The sequence below is a fragment of the Anarhichas minor genome, unplaced genomic scaffold, assembly GCF_050575085.1.
Source record: "Anarhichas minor isolate MPS153535 unplaced genomic scaffold, ASM5057508v1 ptg000026l, whole genome shotgun sequence".
Classification (NCBI taxonomy): domain Eukaryota; kingdom Metazoa; phylum Chordata; class Actinopteri; order Perciformes; family Anarhichadidae; genus Anarhichas; species Anarhichas minor.
Window position 1 is genome coordinate 15184608 of NW_027466472.1, and position 27599 is coordinate 15212206.

The 27599-nt window shown below is 44.4% G+C and overlaps 1 protein-coding gene across 1 annotated transcript in view; it reads left to right on the forward strand.

Annotated features, from left to right (window-relative positions):
- The window catches only part of robo1 (roundabout, axon guidance receptor, homolog 1 (Drosophila)), a 196704-nt gene that overhangs the window by 83302 nt on the left and 85803 nt on the right, over positions 1-27599 (forward strand). The window contains exon 3 of the mRNA XM_076100679.1: positions 104-430. Coding sequence (XP_075956794.1) covers positions 104-430 — 327 coding nt within the window. The remainder of the gene's footprint in view (positions 1-103; positions 431-27599) is intronic.

Below are 27599 nucleotides of genomic sequence, written 5' to 3' on the forward strand. Positions count from 1 at the left end.
GTTACATCTTTTATTATAACAGAGTTAAATAAGGGCTATAGAAGACATTCAAAGGTGTAAATCCTCCCAAATGTAAACTTTCATATTTGCCATTTCTTCTTAGGATCCCGTCTGCGCCAAGAGGACTCCGCACCCCGGATAGTGGAGCACCCGTCTGACCTGATTGTTTCCAAGGGGGAGCCCGCCACTCTCAACTGTAAAGCGGAGGGGCGGCCGACCCCGACAGTGGAGTGGTACAAGGATGGAGAGCGGGTGGAAACGGACAGGGACAATCCCCGTTCTCAGCGCATGCTGCTACCAAGTGGCTCCCTCTTCTTTCTACGCATCGTCCATGGACGACGGAGCAAACCGGACGAAGGTTCCTATGTCTGTGTTGCCCGCAACTACCTGGGAGAGGCAGTGAGCCACAACGCCTCGCTGGAAGTAGCCAGTAAGTGCACCACGTCCTCTTATTTCTTCTTCGGCCTTACCGTGGGTGTGAATGGAAGAGTTTGGGTTTAGATGCAGCTGAATAGCAGGCTCCAGTTTCCTTCAGTGTTTCTGTGCTCAATGTGTTCATTGAGTTGGATAATCTCTTAGGAGATGGGCAGGATGTGTTTGGCCCAGCGGTCTCCGTAGGCCTGCGGAGTCTTGGGGGAGAATTGGCCCGTCTGATCATTCCAGGGTGAGTGCTTCACTAAAGGGCCCATGGTAGGTGGTCAGGAGCTACAATGGGAACAAAGCCCTTTCTGTTTTGGGCCCTGCTTCTGCTTTTTGTCAGAGAGATAGATATGAGGTTTTATATCGAAAGGAATGCAATCATTGCATCTGTGTTTTGTCATCTTTTAATGAGGAGCTTTCCCACTCATTTCATTGAAGTATCAGCTATTCCCTTTATTGTCTGCCACACTCATGCAACAACAGGCTAGCTTTGATGTAAAGTGGATTTAAGCATCTCTAGTGTCAACAAGCAGTCTTGGAGACACATTAGCTAGGAGTATATTTGGCAGTCATGCGATGAGGGAAAATAATCTTTCCAAACCATTTAGTCTTTCTGTGAGTGGTGACCTGTGTTGACAAATTTGTTCCCATGGTTCTTTAAAGGCTGCTGTCGTTGGTGAGGTCAGCTCTTCATATATATTATCTCTTTGCTCTCTTGACTGGCTGAGAGTGAAGGCTGAGGAGGAGAGCTCAGATATCAGCCGCCCCTCAAGCATGCCCAGAGTCTGTCACCAACCCGCTCACTGTAATCAGATCAAGATGGGGAAAGAAAGAAGTGTGTGTGTGTGTGTGTGTGTGTGTGTGTGTGTTTGTGTTTGTGTTTGAATATGGAGTATTTGGGGGGTTGCTGGGCTGGGCATGGGCTCCTGGCTGTTTGAGGGTAATGGTCTTGGGTATGAGGTGTTCTTCAGATAGAGTAGAGCTACTTGCTGTGTATTTTTTTATTTAAGGTTTATTGAAGGTCCAGAGGCCACGAACTGCTTTTCTCTTAATGCCTTTTTCGATTTTTTTTCCATCCTCAATGTTAGCTAAGTGAAATGTTCAGTGAGACCGTTACAGGTTTCCCAATAATAATATGGATTTTTTTATGATGTATTCCATGAGCTCAGCTGTTGGATTGAGAGTAGAAGTCTCCTTCCAGGTGTCCTCATATGTCCTCCAATATCTAATGCCAGCCACACTTCTGAAAATACCAATTACAATTTGGCACATTTTAAATGTAATTATCCAAACTACCTTAGAGGCAAATTAATTCTGAATATGAAATAGGAATATGAGAAAAATACATGATAACTGTCCACAGGTCATGATGCTAAAGGTATTCCCGCCTAGCAGTACATGATATACAGTGTTTATTTCAAAGGTGGGTTTCTCAAGTAGAAAAACGAGACACTTGGCAGAACTCGTGAGGACCAGAGCACAGAGTACCATTGGCTCGGTCTCAAGTTTGGGCTGCCCATTATAAGGTTCAAACAGACCCATAATGACAAGCCACTGTGCTCCAGCCCTCTCTCTCCTTCTCGCTTAGTTGGTGTCTCTCACTCCCGTCTCTGCAGCTCATGCCTAACTATATAATTATATTGTCGGAGCAACCGGGATAGAACCCTGCCAAAGAAAAAAGGCCAGAAACACAGGAGTTGTCTTTACAAGGCTTCATTTAAACTCCAGAGTTAAGAAACTACGAGACATACATCTGGTTCATGAAGGACATATTAGAACGTTTTAGAGCCTTTCGGATGCTATGTTGTCATACCTTAACTGTTGTGAGTTGAACATTGTAGACATTTCTTCTTTTTTACTCAGACTCGGTGTAAACCTTGCTTTTAATTTCCAATGAAACTCCAAAGAAGGAAGTCGTGGTTTTAATTGTGTTTACTTTGCCTAGTCCTCCGCCTCTTAACGTTTTCACTTTAAAAGCTAAAAACACAACTTTTTGTAGATGTTATCCTAAGAGCCTGGCTTTTACAGTTTCCCTTACTCAACAGCAATTGTTAACATAATCCAAGTTTCAACAAGTCCTGTTTTGCCAGGCTATGAGAGCTAACCCAGTTTGTTTGGTTTATCATTAACCACATGTACAGTACAGCCCACAATCTCTCTATCTCAGCCTCTTTACCCAAAGCCTGGGCTAATACATTTACTATGAATCCTGTTTAATTTGTGTATTCAAACAGGCTTGAAATAGGATTATTTTTCTATTGTGTGACATCAAATAATGAACTTCCTTTCTGCTCAACGACTTCCAGTTGATAAAGAACTAAAGAAACAGAAAGGCCACATTGAAATTGTTAAAAAAGTATTTGAAACATTTGGATTATCTTTCCATAACCTGTGCATCTTTAAATACCATTCATGTTTTCCCCAAAAACCCCAAATATGTGAGAGAATGTAATGGACAATGCACTCACTCTTATTTTGTAATCCCTGGCACAATACAATATGTGTGCAGAATACTGTAAACGGTGACTTGTCACTGTCATCTCCTTCACCCAGCATTGTGGAGGAGGCCCCTGAAAAGCTCTCTGAATAGCTTGTTTCCCCTTTCCTGGATGCGGAGATAGTAAAGTGAGGTATTGGACGGACCAGTGCTCCACTTGAGCAGGCGATAACCTCAGGGCCTGCTGTGTAGTGGCCTGGCTGACTGCACAGTGCTGACCGCACATGTTTGGCTGTGGGCCTTGACTCCACACACAGACTCCTCTCTACACAGGCAGAGTTTACTTTTTACAGCCACTAACAACAGAAGCGAAAGGGGTGTTTACTTGAATTTGGCCCATTGCATATAACTCCAGCCAGCAAGTTTATCTCCGAATCTCATTGATCTTGATGCTCATGTGAAATCTCCGTCACCATGTGCAGCCAGCTGGCTTCCCTGACCCTCCGATTAGTGGGGGAGGTCGGGGCTCCGGATGTGTTGAAGGCGGCAGGGTTCATCCTGACAGATTTGGGGTCATCTGCAGAGCGGAGGACATTTGGCTGGCATGCAACAGTCTAAAAGCAGCATGGCCACCACCCGCTGATCTGAGCAAGCCCCATGACAAGCCCCATGACTGAAAGTGCTTCTTTCACCACCTGGTGCCACAGTAATTATTTATTTGTTGTGGTCTTTGCCTTTCATTAACTTATTACAAGAGTGGCAGTATGGTGCATCAGCTCTGTGTCTATTTTTTTAAAATTCATGGACTTGCTCTCGTCTCTCCCTCTGTTTTTGTCATTTTGGGTACCATGTGGACTCCTTTTCACCTCCTTATTCTGCTCGGCAATATCCAATAATAAAAAGAGACTATGAGAAAAAGCGAGCGAGCGAGCTAGAGACAAAGAAACGGCGAAGGAGAAGGAGAGAGAGCAAGAGCAGAAGGAGAACAAATCAGGACTGCTAACCCCAGCAGAAGCAGCAGTGAGTGTGCTGGCAAGCTGCCAGGAGACTGAAGGCAGAGTGTGTTACAGCTCCGTGGCAGTTATTTGTCTCGGGGAGGTTCAGAGCAAATTGGTGCAAACGGCACAGCCAGGGTCTGCTTCATGAGTCAACAGGCAGCTGAGGCGTGGGCTCCACACCACAGACTCTCCTTGGCCTCCACTCCAATCTGTTTTATGTTGGAATGCAGACCCCTTCCACAATCTCGAAGCCCAGTGGTGTGTGTGTGTGTGTGTGTGTGTGTGTGTGTGTGTGTGTGTGTGTGTGTGTGTGTGTGTGTGTGTGTGTGTGTGTGTGTGTGTGTGTGTGTGTGTGTGTGTGTGTGTGTGTGTGTCAAAGCTGAACTATGCCTTGCTATAAAACTGTTTCATACCAGTGTAAAAAGTTTTGCATGTTGGCTTCAGAAAAAATCCCCGTATGGTTTATTTTTTCGTGTATCTTCCTCTGAATAGTTGCTGCGTGTGTTCTGTTGTTCACGGCTATTTAAGTCCAATGCTGTTAGTGCTGCAGGGAAGATATTTTCCACACATGCATTTCAATTAGTCGTCCATCAATCCATATATGCAGAGAGTTATTTTTATCATGCATGTTGCGTGTAGTCTGTTGAACCTAGCATATTTAGCACTTCCGGGTGTTTGCATAAATCAATGCAATTAAACCTGCAGCATCTATTTGCTGTGTTTGGTCGATACCTAAATGCCATTTTCAGTGAAAAATGTCTGCGATACAAAACAAAAGGTGGCATTACAAAAAAAAAATGTGTGGTGCCTCTGATGGCACGCAGCACTCGGTGACTAGAATACGGGCCTTAAAACTTGGACCATGTTCAAGTGCGTTAGACACGGGAAAGATGTGACCATGGGAGAGAGTGCAGTGTAGCAGCGGATAAGAGCCAGAGCAGGGGAGCTTTTTGACAGAGTTTTAGCTGCTTTGTGTTGTTTTACAGCAAACACTGGCAGCAAGCCGAAACAGAACACACATCCCGCAGAGTGAGAGAAAGTAGTATGAATGGATTGGTTTATATCAGAATGAAGAACAAGATTGCGTGAGGCAAGACCTGCTGCGTTTGGGGATTGCGTGAGGTGTGTGTGTGTGTGTGTGTGTGTGTGTGTGTGTGTGTGTGTGTGTGTGTGTGTGTGTGTGTGTGTGTGTGTGTGTGTGTGTGTGTGTGTGTGTGTGTGTGTGTGTGTGTGTGTGTGTGTGTGTGTGTGTGTGTGTGTGTTTGATTCCATCAATCTGTCAGTGTGTCTACACTCTGGTGAACAATGTCTAGCAGAGTGCTGTGTGAAGGAGTCTGTGCATGAGCTAAAGGGGCAGGTGTACAGACGTGGGTAAAGGAGCCTGCCCAAAGTCCCATCAATCACTCCATGCGCCACCCGTCTCTGACAGCCCACTGGGCCAGGGGAGACGAGGGAGGCATGGCCTCCAAAAGTACACCAGAGCCCCTGTCATCCCTCCTTCTGTCTCTTGTCTTCCTACAGAAGACGACACTGTGCACGGTTTGAGATTTTCAGACAAGGAGAGTCCAAAATTAACAGAGCGAGAGATAATCTGATTCCCATGTGATTCCCGGTGACCCCCACTCCGAATCTTATCATCTTCATTATCAGATTGTCACGGGTGGAATTTAGGAGGAAATTGCACCACAAAGTGATAAACATAGAGCATTGGAGAACGAGGTTTTAAACGCAATCTAAAATATTTATTCAGAAAGCGTAGCTTGTGTTAGTCCCTTCAGTGGAAGTGATATTTCCCTGTTTGATCTCTCTCTTTACAAAGATAAAGAGTGAAATTCATTGGATATGCTAAACACAGCTGTTTCACACTGACACCCTCTTTGTTCTTGCCTTTTCGGATTTCCTCTCGGTGAGCATTCATGTAGTAAATGGCGTGTCTCCGTTAACGAGGAAGGGAATGCTGACTTATGGAGTCCACTTAAAGCCCTCTCCTCTGTTTCTGTGAAGGTTTTTGCAATCCGGTATATTTACACACATTGACATTGCCCAGATATCTTGGGATATCTTTGAAAAAAGCAGAGCTACTGCGCAGCTTTCTGCCTGGGTGTCTGGACACTTCTCTAAACTCGTGTGCGTCAGAGCTTTTTTTTTTCTTTTCTTTTTTCTGGTCGCCACAGTGACTGCTTATTCATCTCTATGTAATCCTTGCTTCTGGCTATAGCTCAGAACAGGATCATGGATAGGATGGGTGCAGGCTCCCAGGATAGTGAAGTATGATATTAATACGATGAAGTGCTAGTCTAGGGCAGATAAGATACAGTATGCAAGCTCTTGAGTCCAGCGGTCCTGTACTTTCACTACCACCGATAGCACCTGAGTACCTTCACTTCCTCCCCTCTTAAAAACCATCTGTGTTTGTGCGTGAGCATGTTTGAGTGTGCAGTAAGTGTGTTTAGTTTTTTTCATGTGGATCTTTTATTAACATGTTTCCATATTTGTCTGAGGTGTGTCTCTGGTTTTGCTCCTTATGTGATAAATGCTCTTGGTGGTAAGCTGTGTGTCGGTGCTTGTGAGAACCAGATGAATGTATGCTGCTGACTCTAATCTCCAGTTCTTCTGCACAGACTTGGGTATTACTCTTGTTGTGAGGTGTAATCTCCTCTTGGTCTGAGCCTCTCCTGTGGCCCGAGAGGCTGTGCGTTTATGTGGTTGTGAAGTTTGTGTGTGTGTACGTGCGCGCTTGCATTCTGGTGTCTGGTCATATGACGAGGTGTTCTGCTCTGCGGCCATGCTCTGGTTATTAAACCTGGGTTAAGCCCTCACTTTAAACCTTCTATCATGCTCCTCGATCCGAGACGATGGAGTTAGGGAGGATTAAGGGGTTTGGAGACTGGAACTTCAGGGATTTTCAGACAGCATTCTGGCAAAGTTAGAACAAATGTGCACAAGGGGCACATATTTTTGGCAAAGTTTGAAAAAAAAATGTGCTCAAGGGACAGACTCAGTCCACTTATGGTGAGCCTGCGTGGACCTTGTGATGGCCTGTTTTTTTCTTTTCCTTCCTGGTCTTCACTGTTTACTCCCAGGAGACAAACCACCAATTGGCCACCTATTGATAGTTTTTCAGCTATGCTCTAACTCTCAGCAGAGTGCACACATCTAGGTGTGAAATAAAGCACAGCAATGGTACAAAACAAGAGCAGTGAAATGTCAGGCACGTACTTGACAAGCTCGCTCCAAAACACTGAGTTTCAGTTGCTTTCGCTAAAGTGAAACAAAGCAGTTTATGGCACACTGTAAACATAGGAGTCGACATACTGCACATCTGTATGTTGGCACAGTAACAATCGCATACTAGGTTCTGGATATTCATTGACAATTAACTTTGGCATGGTTCGTGTCATTATGTGTTTTATCCCTGACATGAAAAGTAATTTGTAGATTTGTTGGGTTTGTGGAGGTGTTGAGAGGCTTTAGAGAGTTTTAGTTGCTTAACAGTATAGCCATAGGAAGACAGAGTCTGTGACACCCTTGTGCTATCGCAGCCTTTATCTGATATCTTTCCTCTGCAACATGCTATCTCATGTTTTCCTCTCCTTTCTGTTTCTATTTCTCCCTCTTCCCCACTGTGTTGCTTTCCCTCAATCTGTCTCCTGTGAAGAGAAAAATATTGAAGCAAGACGGGCTTTATTGCCAAGGCCTATGCGAAGGAGGAGGGATGGAAAAGGGGGGAAAGGGGGGGGGGGGTTGGCATCTGAAATGTTATCAGAGTTGTAGCATGTTGCTGAGCCTGGAGTAAGACAGGAAGGAAGAGCTGGTGAGGTAAGCAGCAGAGCCAAACACTGATAATGATCTGCCCTGTGCTGTCTGACTACAAATGAAATGCAGTCTACTTGCTGTGGATAGCAACATCACTCGATGACAAACGCAAACAGGCGAGACATGATGACATTCAATTGTCGTCTAATTGTCCTTGGTTGCTGTGGTAGATAATCTGATCACTAAAGCAACAATTAGGAGAGAATGAGTCTCTCCTTGCCGTGTCACTGATACAAGAGCGTGTCCTCAAATAGGGCCTGGTATGAGCGAGAGTCATTATCATGAGCTCATTATCACGGTGTAGTTCTTATGTAAGTGTTCAGTTTTCCTGACCTCTCTGTAATACCAGCAGTTCATTTTCTAAGCCCCAGATATTCCGCATACGAGGTCTCACATTACAAATGAAGGGATTGACTCCATTACCACCGTAATGATGCACTAATGACAAAGGGCATGAAAAGAAAAGGATGAGCAGAGAAAGCAGCTCATATCTGAAAAACAATTTAGTTTGAAACATCTGTCTCTTCTTATTAACTTAGAGAATGTTGTTTACGCACCCCAGGCTTAACTATATCATTGTCGTCAATGGAGTGTATGTAAACATATACAATAGTCTAATTAGGAGCATCAGGAGAAGGGCAGCCTGACTAAGTGATGAATAGAACAGATACACCCTCACCTCTTCTTTGTGCCTGCGTGACCTTTCTGAACAGGGTGTGGCAAGGACACAAAAGGATCACCGTGTAACCATATACTGCAAAGGGTTTTGGATAAAAGACAGACAGGGGGACGTCATGTGTAAAAGGAGAGAAGTGGAGAGGATCCATTCAAAATTCAAACAGTAGTCTGTTGCTGTGGGTGAGTTTGAAATAGCTGACATCTGACTCAGTGAGGCCCGGTATTGTATGACCATAGTGCTGCTGTGAGGCTCGGGGGTGACATTTCTTTTCTCCCTTCCAGACCTCTCTCTCTCTCTCTCTATCTCCTTCTCCGCCTTGCACTCGTATCAGATTCTAATCTGTCAGTGGTGCCTCAGCTCCATTTAGCCAATTGGCTCCCTGGGATAGAAAGCCCTTCAGTGACCGGGCGGGATGTATCTTGTCCTTTTCCCAGAGTTCTTCACTTCCCTAAAAATAGCGTCGGATATGACACTCACCTATACCAGTTTTCAACACGCATTTAACCAGTATCCACAATGTTTCACACAATCCCTTTCCTGTACTTGTAGTGCAGTGCTCACTAATGTAACTGCTAGGGCCATGTTTGGTCCTCGGAACCGGTTTTGCTTTCTATGTGAGCATCATGCCGATACTCATGGTGCAGATGATCTCGGGGCCTGGCCTTTGCGTCCAGTCTCGTTTTTCCCTGCCAATGGGATTAGTGGAGAGTGCCGACTCTGCAGGTGGAGCCATAAGTTAATTTACCCCACTGTTTGGAGCTATAATAGCTTATTGATTGCCCGACAGAGATGCAAGAAGCAGCATGGAAGGGCACAGAGAGGGGAGAGAATAAGTTAATCATCGCTCAGTGTGTTGCCAGGATTTAATCACATTACCCAAGGTTCACCACTGCCATGTAAATTCACTTTCAACCTCAGAGGAGTTGGAGTGACTGCTCTGGGACAGAGCAGTCACCTGCTGATATCGTAAAACCTTCCCTCAGCTGTGGTCTGGACCCTGCTGGCCTGGTACTCCCTGCCCAGCACCCGCCTCGATCCTGTGGGATGCAAGCTCCCTGCCCAGGGGCCCAGCTTAATTCATGTTAAGCTGCTGGGTTAATTTTAGCTGTGCAACGCAGTGGCGACCTCCATCTGTTATAGTGCTGCTCAGGTTGTCTGAAAAACATCAGCCTGGCCTCCACGACTCAGACCATCCTTTCCAGACAGCTGGTTGGGCCATCACTCATTTCTTCCACCGTGCTTCCCCAGCCTAAAGTGCTCCTGTGCTGTGTGTACAGTATGATCAGGCAGGTCTGTGTGTGTGTGTGCGCGCATTTGAGCGTGTGTTTCCTAGAGGAACTCTGGCCCATTAGCACTGCCATCATACACACATTCTCACTACAGCTGGTTACCTGGAAACTACTGCACATGCTGCTTTTATTTGACGAGCGTCCCTCTAGCTGCCAGCACAGATTGTGAGAATCCTCATCTGTTTTAACTGCTACGAGAAAAGCTTCCATTAACACTGTACTCTAAATCAGTAAATGAATTGTAGCAGAGCCTGGTAACTCTGTTTTAACCCCAGAGCCCAGGACTGATTTTGCTGTCATTTGTGCTTACTCTCACGGTTCCGTGAGGGTATCACGTTGGCGGGTGTTTACACGGAACGCAGCAAAACTGGGTTAAGCTATGGTTGGAGTTGGCCCTTGCTCTGGCCTGGCTTCCATCAATCTATCTGCACCCAAACGCTCAGTGAAGCCAAAAGCAAAACAATGGCACAGAGGTGAAAGAGTGAGAAAATGTAAACACAGAGACACAAAAATGTTGACCTTGCACCCCATCACACACACACTGTCACTGACCTGATAGGAATCTGGCCACAACAGGAGCAAAACATCTGGCGAAAATGTCCACCTAACCTGAATCTAAACCTCAAACATCAGGCCTCATCACCACCAGGACTCCAGGTACACCATCGAGATTGCTCTCTCGTCGAAAAAAGCCTACATGTGCTTCAACATAACTGCACAGAATGTAGTGCTTTGAGATCAGACGCGCAGAAGGAGAGATGCGAAGGAACAACAAAGACGGGGATGAATTGTTGAGGAGAAAATAGCGGACAAGCTGCCATTAAGCACGGGATGAGAGAGTAGATGGAGGTGGCTCCAGTTGGACGGAGACTCTCTCTTGGCTCTTGAGGGGAAGATAAGGGGACAGGTGGTGTTCTGTTCCCTCAAAGATCTCCGACAGCTGGCAACTCTCTATAAGCACGCTGCCACAGAATGTATGTGTGCGTGTCCCAGAGAGTGTGATGTGCGTGTTTGTGTGACATTTGTTTGTGAGCGTGTGTGTGTGTGTTTATAGCTACGTGTGCCTGCAGTTGGGGGTTGTTTGAGCACTTGCCAGCTGAGATATCTCTCTAAAGTCAGTCTCAACTCTCTTACCTTTTTTTTTCTTTGTTCTTTTTTTCTGTTCACTGGCAGCCCCGTGGTATTGTGCCATTTCATAGCAGTCTGTTCTACCAGAAGATTTTTCCTCCTCTATGTTAGGGCTTCATTTTGTTGCGTTAATGTGTGAAAACCTAGCAGGGTGATCCCTGTTATGACCCAGGTCTGTTGCCTACTTTCCTGCCTTTTTACGTGACTTTGGACTTCTGTTGAACTGTTAAAGACTAATGTTGATATTTCTGTTATGACTTCAAGTCTGGCATATTGCATCAAGAATTGTATCGCTTTCAAACTGGTATTCGTGTGTTAAGTTTGCTTTCCTCTTGAACTTGATTGCATGACCAATGAACACTTTTCCATGCAAAGCAGATGTCGGGATAACAAATGAGCCAAAACAGAAGGGACTTCAAATTCCTCTGTGTTGGCCTGGCAGTATGCAGTGTTCATGTACTCAGGTTAGTTCAGAGTTTTTTACTGTGTTGGCTTTGGGCTCGTTCCACATACAGCTCTGTGTTTGATCGGGCGGTGTAGTGGTAGCCACTGAGAAGAGCTCGTGTCATCTCAGTGGCAGACTGCTTTTGTTTGCAGAATATAAAAAGAGATGGTACTAAATGGGCCAGAGGCGGTTATTTGCTGTTGGCAAACAGACACTGTCCTCAGCGGTGAAGCACTCAGTTGCCACAGCGGCCTGACAGCTGGCTTTCATCCCTTGGCACTGCAGTGTTTGTTCACAATGCGAGTTGCTGTTAAATGTAATTCATGCTCTTAAACTCTTCATGGCCATCGCGCTCTGGTGGAGGCTCACAATCTTTATTCTCCCCTCCAGCGCTGCTTTTGGTCAACAGAATGGGAATCCATTTCCCCAAACCGTTATTGATTGATGTCAACTGTTGTAAGTGCTGTCTTTTTTCTCTTGGTCTCTCCAATGGTTCCTTTGAAGTTGCTATGGTTCCTTTCAGCTTCCCACCTTCAATAGAACAGTTGGCCTGCACCTGATCCATTGATGTTTCAAGCCCCAGAGGTCACCTTGACTAGGATGCCCTCTTTGTGGCGGGGAACTTTTTTTTTATATGCAAAAATGAATGACAGCGTTTTGAGATGAAAGGACTCTCTTCGCCAGCACCATCTGTATCCACTTTCCACCTTTTTTTTCTGTATATATATATATATCATTCCCTACCTGTCTTCATTATCAGCTATAGCCTCCGCTATGAATCCCAGTAATGTGAGCATATTCCTGATCTAATCAGTTGTTAAAGTAGTTCCATAATGACATTGAATATCCCTTCAGGACCATAATTACACTTACCTTCAGCCCATCAGGCACATATATTTCATCATTTATGCACATTGACTCCACCAAGATTCCTGTTGGCTTATTCTCCCTTAAATGTGCATCTCATCAGGTATTCATTTAGACTGAAGCTCTTTGTGATTAACGATTGTTGAGACCATTATGCAGATCAATATTTCTAATTGCTTTAGGTGGTTCACACACACACACACACACACACACACCTTTTTATTGAAATTGTGTGTAACACCGTGTAAAACCTGCCACTGAGACACATTAAGTAGTGTCTCGTCCTGTACTTGAGGCATATGTTCAGTGTCTGTCCTTCCTAAGAAGTTATTTTTCCGAAGGATGGCAGTAATGATAAGTCTCAGCAATGGCCGTGGCAAAGCAACGCTGCAAGAAGAAATCCTTTGCAATGACTTTGGATCACACACTACTTGACTCTTTTTTTAGATTCACTTTGCCACAAAAGTAATTTCTCTTGCAGAACTCTCAAGCTTGAATTGTATCAGAAAATATGGTTTCCTTTCATCCCGCACAAGATTCCTCGTATTTCCCCTTAGGCAAAGCCACATAAAGTCAGCTTTGTCCTCCAGACACACAGATGTTATTATAGCTGTCCTCTATACTATAAATATATTCATTTTGAACATCAACTGTTATTCATCTTGACCATAAAGCTGCAAGGAGTCCTATAACATTCACATTGGTATGTGGTACTGTTGGGCGCAAGGGAAATGTCAGAAGTTGCTCTTTTTTTTGTGATATAGATCTTTTTTCTGAGGTCGGTGCGCACAAGTATTACAACAGCCTGTCACAGTTCGGACCGTAACAAGTGACTGTAACTTTGGAGAGCATGTAAATTTAGTATTTCTTCTCACGTTTGTGTGAATTTGATACCTAAGGTTCACAGGTCAGTTTTTTGTTTTCCAAATTGTTAAAACAAGCGTGTCTTCTGGCTCTATAATACCACAAAACAAGCATACATGAGAGGGTGCCGGGATATTCCCAAGAGAGGTGAAAAATCAGGGTCTGGTCAGTTGTAGAGGAGAACTAGGCCAAGTTGTCAGCAGACAGCTTTTTTGTCTCATGTTGTCTGGAAACTGTCACAGGAGAAGAGATCAAGGTGACCATTTTGCCCATTCCAAACAACCCTGAAGCCCGCGGCCACTGGCCGCTCATTCCTAAGGGCAGGCCGAGCAGAGCATAAACCCTTAAAGCAGGTTTTAAACAAACAGTCTGGCGGGCAGACTGTGTGTGGCTTCTCTGTTCAAATGCCTCTGTCTCTCTCTCTCTCTGTTGCTCTCCAGAGCAGTGCCGTATCCCTGCCTGATTTATCTCTGCAAGGTGAGATAAGACTCTCCCTTCGCCCGTCTGTTAATCCTCTCAGCCACAGATGGAGAATGAGCATCTATTCGGCCTGTAGACAAAAGGTTTGCTGGATGGAGATGGTAGACTACATTAAATACGCCCCTGTATTACCATGACTATCTGGGTTTTCTGAGGAATTCGGTGAAGTAATAGGAAAATATTTTATCTTGACAGGTTTCCCATTGGTTATGGGGTTTTCAGAATATCTTTGAAGAGACAGGGAATGTCGATTTGATGAATTTCCTGGACAGGTCAAGGAGTGTCAAGCCATTTTTCACATGTGTAACATCAATGTATCAGTGTTTTCCAATTTTGTTCATATAATAAGGTAATTTGAAGCTGGAAGATTTTCTCCTCAGCAAGCCTGGATGTTGCAGAATGACACTTGTTTGTCACAGGATATAATACAGTTTTTAAGATCATACATGCACAAATGATTCATTCTAATCATGGAAAATCATGGAATATTACATCCAGGCCATTCTGGGAACCTGGTCACAAGGTGCACAATGTAGTTCCTTATTGTCAGGCTTTTCCATGCAGTAATCATGGTTCCTCTTAGTCCCATATCTCCAGTTGAAGTGTACTGAGTGCTCATAGTTGCTACGTACTGTATGGACTATATTCATCGGTCAGCTTTGATGTCAAGTTAAAAGGCTGTTCGGATGCACTCCTGTAGAACTAAGTTAAACAGATGCTCGCGAAGGTTTTCCCTTTTCTCCAAATGATCATGAGTGAGTTTGTGGAACAAAGTGAGACGGATGAGACTCAAGGGAAAATCCTTCAGCGGTGATTTGCGCGGGTGTGGATATGTGGAAGTGTGCAAATGTGCGTACTTCTATGTGCACTTTGGGTGTATGGAAAGGCTCCAGATGAAACCGATTTACACCCTCTACATGCCTGTATTCATCAGGGAGCTTCAGCATCACTCCGTTTTGCTGACAGCATCGGACTGTAAATGGCTGACGGATTAGAATGTCTCCGGACTCGACCAAGAGAAGAGGCTCTCACCATCGCCACAGTATGACCCTTGGGTCAGGTATACAGTGAGACATGGATAGTAAACAGCAGTTAACTTGGAAATGTTCTTGGGCTGTATTTTCAACCACCATGATTGCTGCATCGCTGAACTACCATTGCCCCCAGCTGTCCTTTGCTTACTAATATTATTCCTTTGTTCCCGATCCAAAGAAGTGTCATCACCATATTTGCGCAAATGATAGGGATTGGATAATGAAATTTAGTCCAGGGTGGAATTACACTTTGGGTGATGAGTGAAAGTAGATAGAGGTACAGCTGTAGAGCATAAAACTAGCTGGATGTCATCAAGGTAATCAAATGAACTGTTATCAAGCAGGGTTTTAATGAAATACCATAGTTCACGAATAGAACACCGCTTTACAAAACTTCTCAGTTATTTATGGAAGCCAGTGCGTGCTGATGAGGACTTAGTCTGTGAAATAATAGGAAACATGACATAGCCAGTTAGGGGATCATTCATTTTCACGTATACCTGTGCACCTGTCATGCATGCACACGGATACTGTCAGAGAGAAAGCGATAGGGAAGTTTCATAGACAAAGTACATCGTGTTCAGCAATGGAAATGGAAGCTCTTCAGCTGCATCTCTTTGATGTAGCAGACAAAAAGCAGGGATAGTGTCCCTGAAGAGCACTTATGTTTAGAATACAGCCCACCCTCTCAGAGGCCTAGCCGCTATCATTAGTAAAAGTAGGGTTTTTACTGTACAGTAACTACCATTTACATGATAATGCTTCCTGGGTATAGAGACCACGAACCCCTCCATGTATTCCACCCTTTATTTTAATAAATAGATTAGGGTTTTGTTTCCAGACATTACTTGTCCCGCAGTCCTCACTGTTTTTTTTTTTTCTGCAGCAGTGTGGTCTCAGTGTTCAGCCTTAGCTTGGTGCTTGCTGTCGACTGGTATCTGTCAGACAGAGTCGGGGGTCCTCAATCTCCCTTTCCCTCGTCTTTGACCTCCCTCCTTGCACCTTTTAATCCTGTCTGTCTCTGTTTATGAACTTTGTACATTTTGACAGCCTGTGTGGGGAGAAAGGCGGATTTGTGGGCAAAAGCGCCACATTTTTTTTATCTTCCTGATCCCCACTTCTCAGCCAGCAGGGAGAGACACTTTAAGAGCTTAAAAATAATCACTTGCTTTTTTTCAGTGAGGGGCTTTCTAATTGAGCCTGGACTGACCCCTGAAGGTGACCGTGCCGTCTGGTTTCCATCCAAGCACTTGATTGAAATGGGAAAAGTAGACAAAGATCTGACTCATTCTTATTTATTTATGTTTGGTCGTCCCCTGTTTTGCATGGCCCAGCGGTGGATTAGCACTCTATAGATGGATCCGCTGTGGAGGGGCCCCACTTCCCTGACACTCTCAGGGGGGCTGGAATGTGCAACACACAGCCAGGACTAATGTTATATGGGAGGCGGGTGGTGTGAGCTGTCCACCTCAATACACCTCTTCACTGTGTGGGGGGCTCTGCACGCTGCATTTCTCCGATTCTAAGCCTCACAATGTTTTGTTTCTTCTGGCCAAAGTATACACTTTTGAACATGGTAATGAAGAATTGCAGCATTATAGAAATCACAGTGCAGTTTATGCAACATGCAATATGAATCTCACTTTTGACACTGGCCAGAAAACGGACGTTTTTTTCGGCATGTGAAAAAGACCTCTCGTAAACAATGTTGACAGCGTGCTTGTGTACCAGGAAGTGCAAGCAGGATGCAGGATCTTTGTAGGTTAAACACATCTGTCATGGCCACAACACTGTGTCCATTTATTCTAGTTTAAATGCTGCATGCAGTCAAACTTTGACTGACAGCTAAATCTACTGGCTTATATTAGAACTAAGCCACTGTGTAATTGAATATTAGTTAAATCCTTGCCATACTACTGAGATTTGACCTACAAAAAACAAATCTGTAATTGGAGTAGTCCAGTGCCCCCCTTAGGCATCACAGTTTGCCTTGTGCTATTGTATTTATCCTAATTAAATTTGGTTATCCAACTTTTTTTTCCTCTTTTCTTTTCAGTTATCATCATAGGTCTTCCTCAAGGAACAGCCGTATAGCTGCAGGGGTTTTGGATGTATTTTAAAGATGCTTTGCTTACATTTGAAATGTTTTGACAGTCAACATGACGATACCTTCTAAGTCAGCATCAATCTGAAAAGTATGCAGAGATCATATGGCATCATTAATTCCATACCCTTTGAACGTCTCTGTGCGCAGCAAACAACTATATATGAATAATATATCAGAGCGGACTTGTAAATTGTTATTTCATAGCTTGGCCTGTCTTATAGCCTACTTTAAAAAAAGATATATCCCTTTGCTGCAATAAGGACAAAGTAAGAAGTACTGTTATTGGAGCTGAAGTTAAGTGAAGAAAAAAAGGAGAAAATTGGTACCATGTTTTAGAATCTGTGGACAGTTATACTGACTTCTATGCATAATCTAGTCTAAAGCGAGCTTCCTGGTTTAGGCAGGGGAGCATTTAAACGGCGCCAGAAGGACATCAGCTGAGACGGTGGAGGTGTTTGATAAAACATCTCTAATTAAAATCTGTGTTCGCTTTCCGTTGTTCCTTGTATACATTATCTGTGTTTTACTTAGCTCTCTCGGGAGCAAGATGAATTGCATTAATTAAGCTCCAAATTAACCATTTTTCTGTGTTTAGTGGTATTTGTTGCTGCAGATTGCCATTCCTGCTCATTGAAAGGCTTGTTAACTAGGTAGCAGCCAAGAGACTTCAAAAAAGCCCAATCTGTATCTTTCAGTCATTTCTCCACATCACACCATGCAGATGTCGGCTGCAACTGTTCGGATTTTGTCCTCAGTTGATCTGCGTTGTGGGAGTTGTGAGCTCAGTGGTCCGATGTCCCTCTGGCAGCAGCTACGGGGTAAAGGGAGAGAGTGAAGGAGAGGCAGTGCTATTATTTTAGCCGGTAATGGTAATGAGGTTTTTTCTTTTTTTTTTTCAAACGTCTTTAATTTTGTGCCGTTAATGTTTCCCTGTAGATGCATCTCCCTTTGCAGCCTCACAGTCACCCTCTCACTCTATTCTCCAAACCACTCTGCAGTAAAATTAGATGTTATGATTTTGGGTCGTTGCTTCCTGAATGCTGCATACCAGGGATATATAAAACGTTCTGGATGCTTCTCTTCAAACCACCACAATGTGTGCAGCAGGTTAGGAAATGATGTCATTGTAGTTCTGTCTTCTAGAGGCACAATTCTTCCACCGCCATGTTTTACATTTGTAATGCCACAGCATTTGGAAAATGTCAAAGAGGGAGATAGTTTAAATGGCAGAAACTACATTTTTCAAGAAATAATTATAGCAAAGAAACAAACAAACTGAAATGTCCCTCAGCAACCCTTTATAGTAGTGTGGTAGAATCTGGATTTCTGAGGGAAGGGGAGGAAACGGACATGATGGATGTATGGGGAGACTCATCTTAACACTCTCAGCAGGGGTGCCAGATAATTCGGGCCACTTAGTAACTGCACAGGAAGGAAGGACGTGACTTTTTTTTATTTTCACACAGCCTGTTATTTAAAAAATCTAAATGCCAGATCTCCGTCTGTTTGAGCCAAATTACAACAGTGCTGTGCATAATTCCTCTGCATTCAGAGAGATTTTCACTATTTCATTGAACATACATGTAGCACAAATTGGGAGTGAAACTTAAACTGATTACAAAATCAAATCAACTTTAAGAATGAGAAAACAGCTTTTTTCCCGAACTGTTGGGTTATTTTCTTTCTGTCTCCGTATCTCTCTGGGCTGTGTCTGTCTGTCCAAGCAGTGGTAGATTTGACATTTACCCTATTGTAGACAAAGAGCACTGGCAGAGTGAATGGGGAATGGAGGGAGTAGCCGGCAACTTGGGGGCACAGGCCAGATGGATTAAGTTGAAAGGCATTGTAAACCAAATTCAAATTAATCCCTTTTTTGTGTCCCTTGATGGAACAATGGTTCTTTCCTGGGCCTCGGAGAGACATTGACGCCGAGGGGAGAGTCAGGCCTTCACCATATCCGACACTCTATTCACATCACTGCTCTCAATTACCTACCACAGAAATAAGGCACTTCGGCAACTTTGGAAAAAATACCTCTCATAATTTACCGTGAGATCCATGGACTGAATATATTTGAATGTTCATTTACAAATCACATCTTATAGTAAATACGCACCTCTGGAAACTGGTTTCATTATCTCCCCAGTATATATAAAATTGTTCCTGGTCTGACCTGCATCATTAATTCAAACACGGTGTCAGGATTTCCATATAAATAGTTGGCTCTGTGCACTTTTTTTGGGGCATGTCTGTCTCCGTTGTGGCCCTGATAAGCTGACTAACATAAAAGTGAACTCCAAAAACCCCCTTTGTAAGACAAAATCCCTGAACCGACCCCCACAATCACTTAAAGTTCTGGGTCTTACCACTATTTGACCAGCATTTTGTTGAGTGGCTTCACCAGCATTATTGTATGAATGTCCCTGTCTGCCAGCTTTTCTCTGTTTTCGTTGTGTTTCTCAACGACCCAGGCTGGTTCATACTTTATTTCCTTTAGACATTTTTATGGGGAAGTCTGTTGGTAAATCACTATTAAATTCCTTCTGGAACTGCTTCTTAATTCTTCCTCCTCCCCCTTATTTGTGTGCGTTCACCTTTGTGTGTGCGTAATACGCAGCAGAAGTAGGACAAGAGGTCCCACTGTTGCAGCTTGTATCATTTGACGCAGTTATTCATTAATTATCTTCCCTGTGCAGTCTTCCTTATCGCTCATTGTTTCCTTTTTTTTTTTTTTTTTTGCTCCAAGCACCTTGTTCCACGCTGTTCTAATTCCAGCTCTTTGTTAAGTCATTTGCCTATCCAATATCCTTGGGAATCCCTGGAAGAATAGAAAAAGCACAGTGCATGGGGGCTACATATAAAAGAGCGTCTGGATCGCACCTCATGCTGACTTCTAGGAAACAGGAAAAAGTGGGGACTGGAAGTTTAAAACCTAAAAGTGAGATAAACGGTGATTGTGTTCGTCGTGAGGGGGGGACACACCGAGCAGAGAATAGATTGCTGGCTGTCACTCTTTGCTTTTTGCCTTTACACATCGGTCCCTGAGGCTGTTTGTTGCTGACAGGCTCGGAGGAAAGATTTATGTTGTGTTTAAGTTTGACAGAAATGTTTGGATTTATAACCAAAGGCTTTGGGGGAGCCTGTACACTCAAGGTACTAAAAACACACAAAGACACCTCCAACTCCTGAATGTCACACATGCTTTAGCTGCGCCGCTCTACTCTGTTGATGGTGGACTAAATGATCCATAGCGGTGTATATGGACCGCGCCTCCTCTCATTGGTCACAGACACTTACTTTTTATTGAATATGCCAGGTTAGTCCCTACAAATGGTGACTCATATATTACCATCATCGCCTATCAATGCGATGCAATTTATTGCAGTGTCATTCAATGTGAAGTTGTCCTCCTCCAGCCCTTCCTGAAAACATTTTCTGTTTCAATTTCTGTTCAATTTATTGCAGTGTCATTCAATCCTCAGCTGCTGTGCCCCTCCACTCGAGGGGCATTTTCCGAGGTTTTGTCCCAGAGGTGACCCCTCTGGCATCCACCGCCACGGCCTATGCGGCATTACGCTAAACCTCAAATGGTTTACTCACAGAGCTATTAATAACAAAAGCTTCACTGACAAGCACATCAGCGACAGACCGCAAGAATGTCGGGCAGTCAGTTATAGACAGTAAGGCACACGGGGGAGAATTATAGTCAGCGGGAGACTGAAAGTATGCTGAAATCTGTTTGGGGAACAGGGCGTGCGGGGGAAACGCTGATATTTGTGCCCCTGCTGAGCTCTCTGTGCTGTGATGAATGGCGTTGTATAGCATTTTACTGCCCTGTGCATTCCTGTGTCCAGGCTGTTTACTGTTACCACACCTCACTCCTCCGTGTGTAGTGGTAACCAGCAGGGCAACACATGGCGCTGTCTGTGCCAAAAACACTGCCCCAGCGTAGTGATTCTGACCCCGTTTCAGTCCTTATTCACTCCCCTGCCCACAGTAGTCGCATACCAGCGGCATCGCTTCATGGCATATAAAGCTCAAGAGATCTAAAGTGTAGAAAGCAAAACGGTGTTGCAGCTGTAGGAGGGAATCAATGGGCACAATTGTGGACGTGACAGAGGGGATTTAATATTCAGCGGCATTTCAAACCATTAGCTACCGTCTCTTGTCTTCTTAAGTATGCTGCACAGCTGAATGTTTCTTTTTTTTTTTTTTTTCATCTTTCTGTCAGATGGATTCCATGGCTTGTTAAGGCAGGATTTAGTGTCAGTAAATCCACATTAGCTGCATGATGGACAGTGACCTCTCTAACTGTAATTAGACAGGGAGTCTGCTCCAGCTCAGTCCCTTTGCATCCAGCCACAGACTTCCAACACAATGTGTGGACATGAGTTGATCGGTTGGGGACAGGTGGGGATGTCATCATGACCTTCGGGGTGTGTGTGTGTGTGTGTGTTTCTTTCTGAGTAGTCCCTTGGCTTGGATCTCTGGCTTCATAGAGGCTCTTTTGTCTTGTTAGTGAAATGTTGATGGTTCTAATGTTAACTGAAGCAAATGTTTCTCTTAGTCTTCTGGTTCTCTAAAGGCAACGACTCCGGTCTGGATGTTTTAACCTGCTAAAAGACACTGTTAAGGCCTTTATATGTGTATGTGTGATGCCTTTGTTCAGGGGGGGCGAAAAGTTCAGAAATTCAGCGTTCAGTGACAACTGTGAAATCATCGGAGATGGAGGTAAAGTGAAGGATTAGGCTGGGATCCAGAGAGAGAGAGAGAGAGAGAGAGAGAGAGAGAGAGAGAGAGAGAGAGAGAGAGAGAGAGAGAGAGAGAGAGAGAGAGAGAGAGAGAGAGAGAGAGAGAGAGAGAGAGAGAGAGAGAGAGAGAGAGAGCGAGCCCAGCTTTTTAGAGCCTCTGTAATTGTCTTTCTCTTTGTCTGCTGTTCTGGAAAACCACCCACTCCTCCTCCTCGCCTTTTCTTTTTCCCTCGAATTGAAGTTCTTTCAGCTCAGTAGAGCTTTTGCTGAAATCCTATAGGTGATAACCAATAATACAATCGTTAATGGTTTTTTGTTGCAGAGACGTTTTGCTGATCCTCATCTAACTCTAAAAATGTGACTCTCTGATGCTGTTTCGCTGTATTTTGTTGTAATCTTCGTTATGCCATCTCCCTGATGGCACGTTGAACCTTTTGTGGCTGTTCTTTCTATTTATGTCTTTTCGAGTTGTTTATCTCCCTGCTGGCCTTTTCAGATACATGCATGGTATATGCAGTAATGTGTTGTGACACACAACGCCCTTTCATGCTGCTCTCGTCTCACCTGTCTGTTCCTATTTCTTCACATCATCCCTTTTTACGCTGCCTTAACACAGTTTACCTCCGAATTTATTCCAGCTTCTTCCAGCTTCTTTTCTGTGACAAACACACAAGCTTTTTTTGTTTAGCTATTAGCACACCAATATGGTCTGCTTTATTTTCATCCTCCCCTCACCCTCTTTATCCCTCTCACCAACCCTGAGTCCATCATCTGTCCAGTCACCCTTGTAGGTTCCCTTCAGCTTTAGCGTCCCTTTTCTCCCTCTGACGTCTCTTGATTCCTGTTGGCATCTAGCAGTGGTTCCGTGTCTTCCTTTCCTTCCAGCTCGAATCCACTGGATGACTGGAGCCCTTGTTAAGGTGTTGTTGTGGTTGTTGGCCCCGGCTGTTTCTCAAGGGGCTCCTTCAGCTTGTCTCTCCTCCCTGAGTGTCCCTGGGCCCTGCCCCCCCCCCCCGACTCCCACACCCCTAGTCTCACAAAGCTGCTGTCAGCTCGCAGGCCACATGTGTCAGGCCTTGAGCCCTTATTTAAGACCCAGGCCCTGCCTAGGCGTCACTGTTCCAGCAACAGTGAGGGCACCATGAAAGAGAGGGTGTAGGACACAGAGGACGGCTGGAGAAGAAAAAGTGATGGAAGTAAAGCAAAGGCACTCTCATTTGAACAATTGCTCTCAGCCCAGCTGACACTGTGAACTCTAAAAATAAAATGACTGTGTGTGTGAAGAGGTAGAGTGACTATTCACCCACAGAGAATGCTCCCAGTTCATAAGGCTTTAAAAAAAAAAGTGTGAATATTGTAGTTTGGCTGGAAGGGGCAGTGGAGCTCAGCCAGACCCATGAACAACAGCCTCTCTGTTAGGCTTCCTCTCTCTCAACAGTGCAGGAGCCCAGACACATTAACAAATACAAGCCTCCAATAAAACACCACCGCTGGACAATGTTCCGCCAGCTCTGCCAGTGGTCTGATAGGCTCTGTATGAGGCACAGAAAAGCTATGCCATTCATTCCATTTCAGTGTATTCTGGGCTCTTTTTTTCTTTATTAGGCTTTGGTTAAATAGTGACGGCTCCTTCCATATCTGAGAGCGCCAGTGATTTGATTTCATTATTATGTAACACATGCCGCAGCCCGTAGCTTTACTGTCTATTGGTTGCCTGCTAACTCGGTTTCTGTGGCGATTCGTCACAGCAGCTCTGGAGACACTCAGCAGTTTGGAGATGTTTTGAGGTGGCTTTAAACAGTTTGGAGACTAACCAGGTAGAGACGACTGGGTCTGTCAACAGACCCTTAAAGTGTCTGCGTTGGGGGTCACTAGAGACAGGGGCTCTAATTGACAATCAGTGATGAGTGTCTAAACAGAGTGTTATTACAGGGCTCCCAGGGCCTTGATCAGCCAGTGTGGAGAGACGGGTAGATCGGAGGGGGACAGGGGGAGGAGAAAGGGACGGTCAAGACATAAACATAATTGCCCTTTGGTTGCATGCGAAGACTGGCACTCAATCGTTAAGACTGCTGTAGCTTCGCACGGCACAAAGAGGAAAATGAAAGACTCTGGTCTAAATGTTAGAGGTTATGGTTTTATGTCTGACCCTTGAATGTGTATACGGACTGGATTCTGTCTCTGTTCTTGCCCTCAGAGGAGTGCTGTAGCGTGGGTGGTGGCCACAGTATAATGATGTTTCCACAGCCGTAAAGGACATAAGAAGGAAAGAACGTCCATCTCAGTTGCGGGAATAGAACCAGCAGCAGTTTGTGGACAGAAACAAACTCAGACACGAAGGGGGACAGGGCAAATTAACATTTTTGCCAAGACCAAGAATTTGACTAGTCGTTAAAGTTTCCTCGTTGTGGTCAGGAGGCAATATTGGGCATGAACGGTTTGAATTAGAATGTCCAGCGCGAGTGCTGGTAGATGCTTGCGGATAACACCTTTATGCCCATTTTCAGTGGCATATTAGTATTTTTGTGATTTCACATTTCATTCCTTCCCAAACCCATAATAATAAAATGTGAGCTTCATGAGGTTTGAGCGTTGGTTACAATGACAACTTTTTTTTTTTTCATGGTGTGTACTTACATTTTTCGTTCTGTCCCACTGCACACCAACCCCATACTAACGAATCACAATTACTTTTATTTTAAGTAGGATTTTCACTGACAGGCAATTTGACTTGGTGTTTGATGCAGACAATAAACATATTAAGATGAAATAAAAACACAGGAAATGTACTGCAAAAGTCCAGAACATACAGTAAATAGAAAATAGAAAAATCATAACAAAAATATTTAAATAATATTTTATAAGAAACACTATAACAAATATTTACAATATAACTGTGCCATACAATTAATATACAAAGCATTCTTCACACAGAGGGAGGCTTTGGGCAGGTATTCCCTTGTTGCCTTCCATTAGCCTCTTTTAATTAATGTATGTCTCCCAGGGCACACAGTGTGCAGTAATTAAGAACTAATTGGACACAAAGTCAGTGGATTTGTTTATCTGTTGGTTTATTTTGTAATCAGCCTTTTTTTTTTAAGGCAATTTTTATCTCCCTCGCTGTTTGGCATCGCCCTCCTCTCCTCAACTCATCTGTTACTGACCACTATCTCAGCCTCGTGTGTTGAGCAGAGGTGGTGTAGGCCGTGAGGAGGAAGCCAGTGACACATAAAGGTGTCGCCACAAGCCGGAAGGACCTCAGGGCCCTTGTGCTCCTTGTGGGCCATTGTAAAGTCGCTGGCTGCCTCAGGACATGCAGTCTCTGGTGGTTCGGGGGTGTGTTGGGTGTAAACAGTGATGTGCTCCCAGTGCTGGCTGAGGTCACTGCCTAACAGAGCTGCTAACATATTCCTTCTTGGTTCAACAGATCGTCCCTTTCTCTTCATGTTAATTGAATTAATTATTTTCTAGTCAAACACATTTATTTTGCCTGCTGGTTTCCTTTAATCAAGCAGTTCTTTTGTCTCTGCCAGATGAGGAGATAGCCCCCGTGATCCCCAGTGTTCCCTTTTCAGAGTTCCTCTTGCATCATGCTCCGATTTTTAGTCCTTTATTAGTACATCCACAAAACATAATCACGCAAATGCGCACGTGTCCTCGCCCACACGGGTACACACTTAAACACACAATCGTATCCATAAAGGAATGGCCAAACAGACAACCCACATGCCCTTGCACGTCGACAGTCAGTGGGGTTTCTGCTCTGCATGTGTGCCCACCTTGCCCACCTTGCCTCTGTCATGTTTTCTATATTGAAGTGGTGGTGTGGTGGTCTCCTGCTGGTGGCGGGATAGTGGCCCTGTCCCAGGGCTGTGCATGTGGGCCTAATCCCCTCATTAACTCAGCCGGCACTGGGCGCAGATGGCAGGGTTGGCACAGAAACAGGGTGCACACCGCAAGTCTTTCTACCGCTGTCAGACCCTGAGAGCCCCCTGACTAGTATACGCTCATTACTGTTAATGGATCGCTGTTGGTCCGTCTTGGCTTCGCTCGTGTGTGTTGAGAGCGCACGTGAGTGTGCGTGTGTATGTGTACATGCTTTCTGGTCCTGTTGGGTGTTGACTCCGTTCAGTTCAGTTGTCTATTTAATGAAGACGGATGAAAGATGTGATTTGCACAGGGCAGTTGCTTCAGCTGTCACTTACAACACTTTTTTTTCTAAACACCATCTGTACAGTAAATACTGCAGCAGCCCATGTAATCTCCATGATATGATAGAAAAATAGAAAATTATGAAACATGACATGATGTTTCCTGATACAGGCTGAAGGGGAGGGGGGGGGGGGGTCACACACATACAGTACACACACACCGATTACTTTACTTCTTTCCCTCTGTCTCTCTGTGATAGATTATAGGAAACTGCCACTTTCATGTACTCCACTTTGTGAACTGCCTATAGTCCCTCTGATTATCGGAGGTCTTAAAAGACATTTACAAGGCTCTCACCAAAACTGACTTGGCCAGCCCATGAAATAACAAACTGTTAAAAACTTGTAAATTGTAAATTGCCCGCCAACAGGCTGGGGGAAAATATGAGCAAACTGACAATCTAGACACGGCACTCGAGGTGCTAGGAGCTATTGCACTGACAAAAAGCAGAAACCCTTCCCTCTTTTGAGAACGTTCATTTGTCGACACGCAGTTAGATATAGCATGTGTTTACAAAATGTCCAATAACACTCTTTCATTTGCTTATTTCTAACGTGCACTGACACAATTTATTTCACATTTTCCTGTAATAATAACCCAGAGTGGTGCTGAAAAAGACTGAATATTAACTTTTATTATAAGGGAGTGGAACAGATATATAGTGCTGGACTTGGGCCAATCATAGACAGATGAAAGGCTGGTGTGTGTGTGTGTGTGTGCGTGTGCGTGTGTGTGTGTTTTTGACTCTTTGAGCGTGTGTGTGTGTCTGTGGAGGTCATTCTGGGCTTCCTGTTGACAGCTGTAGGCTGTGGGCAGATTTACTCAGTGGCAGATGCTGCTGAGAGACACAACTCGGTCTTAAGTTTATGTTGTACCATTTGGCCGCATCTATTTATGGAACAGGGCTACAGTGTGAATAGGTAGACGAAGCAAGCAAAGCTGCTTTCAGTAGTAAAACTGTCTTGACAATGCATCGTGTGTTGCATTGTGTCGGTCTGTTCGGGTAGTTGTTAGCTTGGTTGGACACCCTCATTACCAGACGTGCACAGGAAGGCACGGTTGAATTCTCTCTACAATAGAGCACGTTGGGTCTTGAAAAAAAATCCACAATAGACGCACTGTGACATCCTGGTGCCTCCTTTCATCTTCTCCTTCCTCCCGTCCATGCCTCCTTCCATGCCGCAGTTCTGCTCAATGTCTTTACAATGTGATGTCACATGTAATTTGTATCCCTGCCTGAGATTTTGTGAAAGAGGATAAATCTGGCTATTCTCAGTGGGTGAGTGAACACGGCCACGGCTCTGAATCTGGTCGAGTATGTCAAAGACTGGCACAAAATCATTGTCCCTTGAGATAGGAGGAATGGTCTGGTTTTCCTCCTGTAAATATCAAAGTCCAGTCAGGTTGGAGGGCCCTCATGCAAATCGAGGGTCCTCGACAATCAAAGAAAGTAGTCATAATCTATCCCGTGCGTCCTCCATCATCTCATCTTTTTCTTCATTTCGACTAAAGAGACACTCGCTGCCTTGGGTCCTTCATTGAGCCAGCTGGATGACTTGTGAATTTGTGTTGGCAGCCAAAATCCAAACAAAGCACTTGACCTTAAACAAAAAGTCAAAAACATGGTCACTAGAAGACTAAATGTGGAAATACTGTAGGTTCATCTGGTTAGCAATAAAAAAATAATGCATGCTACTAGCAATTCCCCAGACTAAATGAAAAGACAGATAGTTGATAGAGGGAGAAAGCATTTCTATTGATATCAAGGCATTTTGTAAAGCATTGAAAAGGCTTTTTGCATGTTCCACCACTTTCCTTTGCTCTCCTCTCCTCTCCCCAGACACATAAAAAGCCTGCCAAACATCTGAGCAGGTTAGACCCAGCCGCAAACAGGGATTCAGTTTCATTGCTATAACATTTACCATTTTGTTTGCTATGTTTGACAGTTTGCAGTTTGACAAAGGCCACCATTGTACCGGAGGGACAATTTTTGGCTTTTCTTTTCCTTCTCAAAGCTTCGGTGCTGCATACTGGAAGGGGGCGACATGACGGATAAGTTTCACTTTATGCCC